Source organism: Diprion similis, chromosome 8 (genome assembly GCF_021155765.1).
Source record: "Diprion similis isolate iyDipSimi1 chromosome 8, iyDipSimi1.1, whole genome shotgun sequence".
In the NCBI taxonomy this organism is placed as follows: Eukaryota; Metazoa; Arthropoda; class Insecta; order Hymenoptera; family Diprionidae; genus Diprion; species Diprion similis.
The window spans coordinates 11,192,401-11,204,485 of NC_060112.1; the positions used below are offsets into that span (position 1 = coordinate 11,192,401).

The 12,085-nt window shown below is 37.1% G+C and overlaps 1 protein-coding gene across 1 annotated transcript in view; it reads right to left on the reverse strand.

Annotated features, from left to right (window-relative positions):
* Positions 1–12,085, reverse strand: part of LOC124409672 (dual specificity protein phosphatase 10) — an 87,224-nt gene that overhangs the window by 50,308 nt on the left and 24,831 nt on the right. Inside the window, exon 3 of the mRNA XM_046887446.1 lies at positions 2,846–3,490. Coding sequence (XP_046743402.1) covers positions 2,846–3,490 — 645 coding nt within the window. The remainder of the gene's footprint in view (positions 1–2,845; positions 3,491–12,085) is intronic.

The following is a 12,085-nucleotide window of genomic DNA, read 5'->3' on the forward strand; positions in this document are numbered from 1 at the left end:
TTTGCATCATCTTTATCGGAGGTGCAAGGAAGAGACAATAAAAAAATACAGACCATTATTAATGAAAAAAAAAAACAAACAAAAAAAAACTTTCGAAAGGTCGGGACGTCGGCGTCGTCATGGGCTGATTGTAACACCGGGAGTCTGTATCACGAGCCAAATAGTTGTCGCGAGATTCCACGGAGCGTGACGTAAGCTCATTAATACCGGGTGAAAACGCAATGCGTAATTAATTTCGCGGCACTTTTCACCGGCACGCGGATATTTATGAATATAAATAAGAACGCCGAACCGCAGGGCAGGGATAAATTTCGCGCTGCGGATATATGTATCGCGAGACAACTCGGGCGTGTAATGATAATTGGTAACAGCTCACACTTGGAGACAGACTCCTTCGTAAATGCATCATCTTCTTCCATCTGCATCGTCTCTACACAGCTGTTCCTGTCTCACTATTTTACGCGATTATTGTAATGGCCGTGGAATGTAAAACGTTAAACGATTACTGATTTATCGACCTGCACGTGGAGTTCGGACTCTTTATACACTTTGAAACTTCTCTTGCTGCAGATTTTTCAAACAATTTCAAGTGCTCCGTTTAAACACGTTGACGTCTAATGATTCGAGTGAAAATCTGCCGTCGTGTGATTAGTCGACTTTGACAAATCGGGGAGATCCTGGTTCGGACGTGTTTAATGTGTTGCAGTTTTTTGGCGAGGTACTAGATTATTCAAATCAACGGAAAAACTCAGTGACATACGATGGACGTTGACACAAAGAAGGAATGCATGAATTATACTATTTGTCATCGAAATCATACGGTTGTCAGAACAAAAACTTGTTTTAGATTGATTGTGGATTTGGTTTTAAAAATACTGACAGAGAAAGTAGCAATGAAACACTTTTCGACAGCGTCATTTCAAATGCTGCACAATTTTTATTCAATATTCTTAAATACATAGATTTACATTGCATTAGCAGATTAACATTAACCAGTTTCCATAGAAATTTTAATTTGTCGACCGCCTCGCTATTTCGACAAAAAATTATGGACATGGAATCATTAATTGGCGATGATTAAAATACTTTCGCCAGTTTAATAAATTCAGTCTTTCATCGAACAATCGCGATTCGCGATACATTGAATTTACATTTTCTATATTTATTGGGAATTCAATCAGAAGCTTCATACTTTGGGGCAAATAAAGACCCCCTCCGTCATCCGGAGGTCTGATACTCTTCTTGTGAGTAAAGAGAGGGAAAAAACACAGCTGCACCACAGTCCATCATAAAAATTCACTCTCAGCGAATAGATTTCATCCGATCCAAACACCGTCTTTTCTCATCGTGTAAACGAACTGCGCGTAATATAATCAACTTGTCAAACGTAAACGGTTTTTGATATATATTTTTCTTCGTGAGTCTGTTTTTTTCTCGATTTTTTTTCTTTTTTTTTTTTTGCGCCCAGCGTTAGCGATTTATGATTCTAGTAATTTGCACCAATGTACATAATCAGGCTCGAAAATATGCGGTTACTGAAAATTTTCAAAGTGTATTAAAAATTGTAAGCAAACCGCGCTGTTGATACTTACACCAAATCTGAAGGAATTCACCTGACATTTCGATTAAGCTCAAGTTCGTTAAAAAATTCACATTATTGTTGTTAACAATACTGAGTCTTAATCAAACAATCAACGTCTATGTGATGTCAGTAGGATAATAATTCAGTTTTAAGTTCACAATTTTGTGCTTACAGATAAATTAGCAAGATTCCTCTGTTCACTAAAACGTCAAAATTAGAGACAAATAGAATTTGAGTACGTACAAGCATTTTTGATTAAGTTGGTGGGATAAAAATGCTTGCACTTCTACCGCTAAATCCAGATTTCAAAAGTAGAAGACATCATTTTATGAACTTGAACTTTGGATTGATCAAGTCTGATTGAAATTTCATGATTCCAAAACAGCTGAGTCTCAAATGAAAAATTTCGTTCGGAACTAAATAAATGACTAAAATTACGATTGAACATCTGTTTTTATCGTTGTAGAATTATTTTCCATTAAGCTTGATCGATCGAGAACTTCAGATACAAACACAAAACATCGCGCGAACGTCTCTTATACGAGACAGAAAAAATATAAACGGAAAAGTAAAAGAGACAGAATATCGCGGTGTCATCATTATTTTGGTACTTCTCAAGCCACGTGACCGTAGTCTTGAAATACTCGCTTTGTTCTCAGCGACTTGCTGCCGCGGTAAAAAAAAAAAATAAATCGCAAGTAATTACTGTTGCGTTTACTACTCGAATGAGTAGGGCTTTTTTGACGTATGGGGTGGCTGCAATTTCTTCTAACCTCAATTTTTCTTCACTATCAATTGGACTGATAGTAAATTCAAGGCGTTCGGAGTATCATCACGACGTCACGTGACTGATTGTACAATATTCGCTAAAATCGGAATGATTTTTTCTCAAACCTCGAATCGACAATGAATCTTTTGTGTAAAATATTCGTACTATGGTGAAAAAGCGAGTGACTTCGTCAGTTACAAAGCTGAGTAAATTAGGCAACTCATTCCCTTGCAAAATGTGGTATTTGAGGTTATATTTTTCACAACATTCAACTATCGATGCACATGATAATTCATGATTCCTAATTGACCGAGAGATCACACGGTAACGAAAAAATTGTACAAATCGATGGTATATTTAGGGAAAAATATTAAGGTGGGTTCACTTCCAGACTAATCGTGACCCGATCGCATGGTAAAAAAGGCAAACCTTATCACCTGTACATCCCAACCAATCGGGGAATAATAAATGAAAAACAATATTCGAAGACTCACCGAGAAGCAAAGCAGGCTCCCTGTTGTCTTCGACGAGGGCGGTGAGCACGAGAAAAAGGGGATGCTGGACGGGCAGATGCTCCAGATCAGCGGTGGAGTCGTCGTAGACGACGACCTCCTTGAAGGACCGTTTCCTCAGCAACTCCTTGCCCTCGCGGGCGGTCGCCAGGTCGGCAAGGGTGGCCTTTCCCTGCTGGAGTCGGCGCCGATTGAAGCGGTCCGAACAGTTGATGTTTATCGCCCCTCGTATGTGGTTGACGTTGTAGGCGATGAAGGGCCGGCAATCGAGCAGCACAAGGCCCCCGGCGTTGTTCCTCTCCAGCCGGCGGGCCAGCTCCCCGGGGCCCAGGGCGACCGCGTGCTGGAGGACGAGGGACCGCTGCAGGGTCCCGCTCTCGGCGCAGGGGCTCGTCGGGAGGCTGACGGTCTCCATCTTGCACCGCTTAGGCGGGGCGCTGCAGGGCGACGGAAGCGTCGGGTAGAGCGACGTCGAGGCGCCGAGGTGCTCCGTCGGCGGGCCCGGTTCGCTCAGGCTCCTGTTCAGCGCGAGTTTGAGGCCGTCGCGCGGCCGCCCGGCCGACACTTCGCAGCACACCAGGGTCGTCATCGCCCTGACGTCACCCAGTCGGGTTATATCGAGACCCGCTGCAAAGGAGAAAGGGAACGGAGATTAAGACGGAGAATACTTGCCGTGAAACACGACGGTAGTGCCGGGTGCCGAGTGCACTAAAATCATCCTACGTACTATTCCTCCTCCTCCTCCTCCTACACCCCCGGCACAGCTGTAAACGTCAAGCTTGCCAAACCCGCGGGGTGGCTCGAGATATTATTTTTCCGAAATGGATTTTAATATGGGCTGTTTCGCTGGTTCTACTGACGCGGACAATTTTTTTTTTTTTTTTTTTTCTTGAGTTTTGGAAGAATTATTTTTTGCGAATTGATTCTTTGGCTAAGGGTGTTTCACTGAGGGAGGAAAAATTTATCTAGTCGTTCGATATTTCATGATTACTTGCATTTTGGAGAGTGATTCGGAAATATTACCTACTTGACAGATAATTTTGCTTTGATTTGTTGGTTTCTCACGATTTCTAATATTTCATATGATTTTACAGGATTTTTAAGATATTTCAGATGATTTATTAATATTACTAAAAGTGATTTCTCAATACTACCAGTGATTGGCGATGCAGGATTTTATTTTAACAAGAGGCTGGTACTGAGTTCAATGTCATTTTTCTAAATTCACAGTGCAAATCAGAATTTAAGTGATTTTCAAGCGATTTCTTCGGCAGCGCTTTATATAAAGTGAGGTTTGCGAAATTCATTATCGTGTAATTTTGGAAACGACTTTCCAAGAGTTAGCTTTTCAAAATATAAGTATCTTTTGTTTATTATCGTTTGCTTAATTTCGGACAACGCTTAAGATGCGCGGTGACGGTTTTTCTCAAATATGCATCCTTACAGTAAAATTACCAACTTCAACCTCATGTATACACCGCAGACTTCGCGGATTAAATACGCGATTTCGGCTGGCTCGTAAGGTTCAACGACATTCGAGACTGCACGCGGAATCCGGGAGGATTTACTGACTAATAACAACGAATGATTAATGATTTTTCTGCAACACTATATCTACTTCATTAGATTTGGGGATGAGTATCTGGAAAGATTAGAAAATGGAAGAGTCGTTGTTTCGGATTTTGGAAAACGAGATGATCCATTTTAATGGATCCGATAAATTTTGAGAGTCAACATACAGAAAAGTCAAGATTAAAAATGCGTAAAGTATTGTGAAGCGAAATACAGAATTGTTAAAATTCTGACGAGGTGGGGGTAAAAACATCCAAAAGTCAGAAACTAAAAGTGTCATAATGCCGAATTTTTGAAGACGTGATAATCAACTTTGTAGAATTTTTTACTTTCTAGAAAGACCAAGAAAAGTCAGAATATGGAATCGTCGGAATGAATTATAAGAATATAGGAAAATTGAATAGTTTATTATACTTCGTTCGGAGGACTTTTCTATTTTACGACTTTCTATACTTTAAAACTCAGAGAAGATTTCTCGAAACTTTGGAATCTTTAAAACTCGATATTGTGACTTTTCTATTCTGCTTATAAAATTCACTTCAATTTCTCTGATAAACTCGAAATCTTCCGACATTTCTCGCGTTTTCAAATTTTTCAGAACAATGAAGGATGTAGTCATTCCTATTTAAAAAAAAGAGTTCAAGCAATCCGAATAAAAACTATCCAACGTTGCTTGACGATTATAAAAAGGCGAAAAAAACATTGAAGGATAGCGAAAGTTCGAAAACAAATGTTTGAATTGGAGAAAATTTTTACAGATTTTGCTAAAATGGTGCTTTCTAAGTTGGGTGAATACGTTATGTATGAAAATAAACAAGTAAATAAGTAAATAACATTCGTCCGATCCTAAACTTACGTTACACTAAGGTTCTTATTTCATTTTACTGTAATTTTTTTTTTTCTCATGCTATTGCAAAATAGTGAAATGTACTACGAGAATGCAAACGCTTATGTCGCATGATAGATAAATTGTGCAAATGTATGTATATAACTCATGTATTATATATTTCCTCCGTTATAATGCATATGTACGGAATAATTATGCGGTAATTCTTCCTGCGGTTATAGGAACAAGTTTTCTAATTGGTTTCTTGTAGTCTACAATTAATCGGTAGAAATGTCACAATTTTTCATTGCAAATAATATCTTAGACTTATCCCGCAAAAACTCTGAGTAAATATCTTACTACCGTACAAAATAAATCTTAGTATATGACATTTGCAATGGCTGCATTGATATTTCGAAAAGTCTAACATACGATTCTCTTTTTCTTCTTCTGTGAATACTTGACTTCTTTTAAAACATAACCACTCAATTATATGATCGCTTGATTAATGAATATTCATTTGCAGAATGATAACAGGACACCGAAATATTGAAAGATTCTATTAAATCATCAGAGAGTTTACTCGGAATAATCTTTTTAATTTCACTGCGGCATGACTATAAATTTTCAAGTACCAACATTCTTCATTTGATTCCAAACTGCCTTTTCGCTTTGGCAGAAATTCTAATCGGAATGACGAAATGAACGAATAATCCATGCTAAGATTACAATTAAAAGCTCGAGAGATACGGCGAAGGTTTAATAGTGACTTGAAAATGAATTCTGTTATGTCACAGGCATGCTTTGAGGATTCGAGCGGTATTTGTAATAGGCCAAGTCATTATCCGATGACGAAATCCATCTGCAGTAGGTAGAGGACCGTTGAAGATTTCCTTTTCCTATTCATTATGAATTCTACGCGGGATTCGGTAGATCGTCCTTGTTTCCGGCGGTGACTGTATAATTCAATTACTTCCACAGGCTATTTATCCGCAACTGCGGAGGCCGCGACAATATCGTATCATTACTCTCGATAGACCGCCGGTGCAGAATATTTCAAGATAAAGTTGTGGAGCTTTATTTAGGGATGAGAATTTTTAGGTAGGTATAGCAATGCTTAGGTATCATAATCTTTACCGGAAATAGACTTGATATCCACTTGATTCAATTTAATTTCATAATCGCATCCAAAGAGAGAATTTTATAGTTGCGATTTATTATATATGTTGTTCAACTATTTTCATTTTTTTTAGTAGAACTTGTGATTTTCGAAGAAAACATGAGATAAAATGCAAAATTGCATGATAACTGATTGGGAACACGTTTTTGATAGTTCTAAATTAATTTTACTATCATTGTTCTTGTTATTGTTATTGTGACTATGTTTGTATTCTTATTTTTAAACCATGGCCAGAACTGCCGCTCGTCCACTTCATCGATCAAGTTTTGCTGAAGATTTGTTATGCTTCAAATTAAAAACTGTCATCATTGGAGTGCCAAGACCCGCGTGCTTTGTGAATAAAAATAAAGAAGAGAATGAAGGATGGTTTTATTTTTTTTTTTAAATACGATGGCTCGTTTCCTCGATGTGCGTGGATATTTTTTCCATTGATTTTTCCACTCTGGTGTCCTTGAATCAAATGGAATCGTTTAACTTCTTACATATAAACATCGAACGGAGTCCAAGGAATGCTCCTATATTTTTTCGACCTACTTTTTAACTAGATTCCGGTCACTCGGTAGCTTATATTGTTTACAACAGTTTAATATATGACGTTTTTTCGCTTCTTTTTTCTCTCATTTTACAAGTAAAAACGATGCAAAATAATCTCTTATTCTAACCAACGTAACCGGTAATTTTGTTGATTTTACACATCTCTGACTCTTCATTTTTCTTTTGCAATGAGAATCGATGAATGTACGATTTTCACAACATTATTTTTCCATCTCATTTGCCATTTGAGAAAATCTTTGAAAAATGAAGCTTGAAACAAAATCAAAATAACAATAAAATCGACGATCGATATGAATATTTCTTGTTTTAATGTAACAAAGCATGAAATGAAATAAAAAATATATTGAAATATCACGGTGTTTGACCATTATACATATTTATAGTAGCGCCAAGAAGAATGTATCAAAAATTTTTTAATTTCATGTAACCGAAAGTATTAGTATTCGAAGATTTCTCATATCTAAAAGGAAATTACGTTTGCGTGAAGTTGTCTGACTTTCTATTTTTACAACTGTGAACTGTAAATTTTTCAGGCATTCTTATTTTTCAGTTATCGTTTATGTATACCGATTTCGAAGACGATTGCAGAGCTGTAAAAAAAAGCTGAGGTGAAATCAATCTCATAATGGACGAATCAAATTTTCAACCTTCGTGTTTATTTTTGAATTGAATTTTTTACCTTCATTGATAAAATATCAAGAACTGCTCGACTTCGGTCCTTCAATACTATATATAATATATATATATTTACATTAAAAAATCAAATTGAAATTTGATATTTTGTACTTTCATTCATCAATACTGACGACCATATGTTTTTTGAAAAAAAGAACAAATCAGACCCGATAAGTTCAGGTTTCCCATTTTATACGTATCAATTATAAGAATCGTAACTTCTTCAAGTCTCCTCCATGATTTCGCTCTTCCAAATGAAAAGGAGAGTTGAAAAAGGCCTGCAACGAAAATTTTATTTAAAAAACTTAGAGAAAATATTTTTTCCTCGCCGCATAGTCATTTACCGCTCGAACTCGTCAGAGAGAAAAAAATGGCACTTACAGCCCGACTCAATTCTCCTCGATAAAATTATGCCGATCGTATTATCGTGCACGAATTTCGTCTATATCTCCGACAATCCGACGACTCGAGGGGAACGTTCTCCGTGAGATTAGCGCGTGTCGCTTCGGCCGGCGGAGTGAGTCAATTACTAATATTAGAAGGTCCGAACCTGGAGTTGAAAGAGTTCGCAGGTTCTCCGAGTACCGAGGCGCCCCGAAGAGAGCCGAAGACGCCCGAAGGAGTCTCTCGATAACTCGTCACCTACGTCACGTGATGCGCGCGCACCGATCTTCTACGTACGAGTCGACTCACACAACTCGCTCTCAACTCGGAGCAGCGCGACTCTTTCAACCCAATGATTCTCCCGCTGGGTGAGTAAACGGAGAAGAATTCCGTCCCGGAGCGTCAGGCGTGCAACACAACGCAACGCAACGCAACGCAACGTCTACGGGGATTCTCGGTCGAGTCGAAGACCCGACGGTCGGACAGGTGTAGGTACCTCGAGCACCTGCTCGGGAGTTCAGGTGACGCCCTCTTCTCCACCTCCGGTCGTCCCAAGTCCGACAACCCCGAAAGGCGAGGGTTGATATACGACATGTGGCCGGTCGTTGGGGATGTTGGTTGGTGGGATCGGCACTCCTAATTCGTTTGATTGCGAGGCACTCGAGCATTTAGTAATCGTAGAATTATTTGATGAGATCGATTTGAAAATATGAAAGTGGAAGAAAGGGGGATTATGATCGAAGAGTTTTAACGTCGATTCTTTGGCATGTTGAAGTTGGTAACGTTATCGTTATGATTCTGCCGAGGGAAATGCGCTAGTTCGCGATTTCTGAATTGTATGAAATTTGGTAAATCGTTATACAACAGAACAGGCCGATATTTTGAAACTTTAGTTCCTTCAAAATTTTTTTCTATACTATGTTTCCTCGTGGTAACGTTACTAACTTCAACCTCGTGATTTATCGTCGGTTTAGATTTGATTCTAAGATTGCTCGCTTTTTTTGGAAGACTATTTTCTAGGAATTTATTTGAGTGTTTAATTTTTACGGCAATATTGAATTGACGATTGAAAAGAAAGAAAATCTATATTTGTGAATTTTAAGAAACTAGTCTTTTAGATAAAATGAACCATCATCGTAGGGTGAAATTGAACGAATTTACTATATTTTTAACAACGTTTCAATGATTCGAAATGAGTTCTGTATCTTTAACGAGAACTTCGTATTAACTTACTAATAAAATAATTTCACAAATACTTAACGTACGACCGCCTCGTAATGAAATTAATGAAAAGTACCGGTTTTTGGTTAACCCACTTCCTGATCACGGTTTTGTCGCACCTGCCGAATGAAATATCTCGAAACAAATAGAAATGAATGTATTCAAAATCTCCGGTTGCTGTTTTTTTGCTGATGTTCCGATCCAAAAAGCTTGATCAAAATCCAAGTTCTTGCTCATTCTAAGTACTGATCATAGGAAAAGACCAATGAATACAACATTTAGCGTCAAGTTCACCCTAGAGTCCTTTGGGATAGCTTTTAAGCAAGGTTTATTATTTTCGATTTAAAACTTCAAGCTGGTTTGTCTCCTACTAACGTGTTGGGTGCAGAAATTTTAAACTTTTGAGATTTTAGAAGAAAAAAATTAACCGCGAAAACTAGAAAACTCGAAGTGCGAAGATAATTCTTTTCACTGTTTTCGTCCTTTTGTGAGACGGTAAAACATTTCGCACTGAGAAAGCATCAAATCGGACAAATAAATAAAGTGTGACGTAAATAAGTGTGAAATAAGTAAAGTGTAAACGTGAACCTAATAAAATATGTGAACATAACTTTCAGTGAGTTCAACTGACGGGATGATAACGAAGAAAAAATTAGTACAACATCAAACATCTGATTGTAAGTAGCAATTTACTTCCATTTTATCATTTCCTAAGCTTTCAATTCTTGACGTAATTCTATTTTGTTTTGCAATTTGTTGTATTAACGTCACGAACTTGAACTTCATATCTATTGCTTGCGTAATACTGACTTCACCAGCTTCCACTGTCAATAAGTTACTATATTGATAGAAAACGCGAACCGTGTAATATAATGTTTATTGAGTTTGAGCATCGATTCCTATTTTTTTTATGGTTTTCAAGGGTTAAACAGGATTTGCAATTTTCAAGAATGAAAAATTAGACCGTGATTAGTGACTGAAATCAAGTGTTTGGTAGATGAAAAGATTTTCGCGGAAAAGTAAAGTTGTTATATACACAAATCAAGTTCAGCCTTAGATTCCACTCCCAATGACTTTATCCCGAGCCAAAAAATATCTGATTAAGTTTTAATCGCTTTAGTCTTCGAATCGACAATTTACTATAGGTTAAAGAAAAGGACTAGCAATTTATATGAGAATCAAAGTTCAGACGCGCAATGAAGTTTGATTTGAGCTATTGAATGTCAATTAATAATAATAAATCGTTATTGGGATTTAACGTCACGACCAGCTGTCCCAAGGTTTTAAGATGGCGATTCGTGCAATTCTGACTATAGTTCCTCATTCACGTTGAAGAAAAAAAAAGAGAAAGAAAATCTCGACTCGTCAATGCCAATCAACATATTGCATCGTCACGTTTACTTTCCATCAATATTATGCAATGAACTCGTAGCACGAACATATGCCACTTAAAAATAAAGACTCTAAAAAAAAAAAAATGAAGTGGTACTGCTATTTGTTTTGCGATTCGACTGACTATCCGTGTTAACAAACAATTTTCATCGTGACGTTAGTTCGATAATCGAATATGCAGATAATCTTATTCGAACAATTGCGACGATCGAAATGAACAGCAAATGTTTTGATTTCCAACCTTGAGAACCGGTTTAAATTAAATGATCTTATATTATACACAGTGTCTGATCGTGTGTCTTTTCGTATGGATTTAATTATTATCTTATCAGCTTATAATGCGGGAAATTTAAATGTGGCTATGACACAAGAATCTAAATTTATACATCCCGAAGGCCTGAAAGTGAAATCATGATTATAGCATCGCGATATTATGCCTACGGAATTTTCATCTTGATAATAAAAAATACCGCACCGAACAGTGTCTTTGATTTACAACAAGTTGAAAGGAAAGAATTTGCTTACGTATTCGCGGAAAGAAAATATAAGAAAAAGGGAAAAAGGATTCGTAAATAAATACATCACAAAGATATTGTATAAATAAAATGTAAAAAAAAAAGAAACAGAAATAAGAATATATAAGAAGAAAAAACGAATATGTAATCAAAAATAAACAATCAAACTAAATCGCTTTTGTCTGTCCAGAGAGCGAAAACTTTGCTGAATATTTACAAATGTATATAATATACGTTGCGTATATGTATGTTGTATACAACGAGATACAGATGCTGTTTCCACATACTTCCGTCTCATTGTCAGCCAATCTAACCTAACGTAACCCTAATCATTGAAACAACAAATCATTTCATAGATTGTCGAATATATATCGTTTCTATCGGGATGAATGTTTATTTGAAATTTGTCAAACATTTGTTAAAAGATGGAAAAATACGCGATGAACATTTTAGGTTCTCTAACAGAGTGAATCGATGCCGAATTGTCCGATTAGCAAGAAATTGAGATTTCATTTCCGGTTTAAAATCCGCTCCGAAGGTCCCGAGTTCGAAAAATGGTCTACTAACGTAACGACGGAATGAAAATCAGAACCGCCACACGACGCGACGCGTACTTCTTCAGGAAAATAGATTACGTTATCTCGTATTCTCATAACAGCTGCACGTCCGTTTTTATCAACCGAAAACGGAGCTTGTATTATACCACTTTCAGAACGATCGTTTCACGCGTTCTTCGGCTTATTTAACTCGGAAATATACTCCATTGAAATTTTATAAATTATAATTATACAGTTTAGTTGGAATTCTTTTTTTCAAGTTGTGCTAACGCCGATTTATTTAGCGATTTTTCTCATTCTCATTTTCTTTCCTCTAATACTGCAGTTATAAAAACTTGTATACAC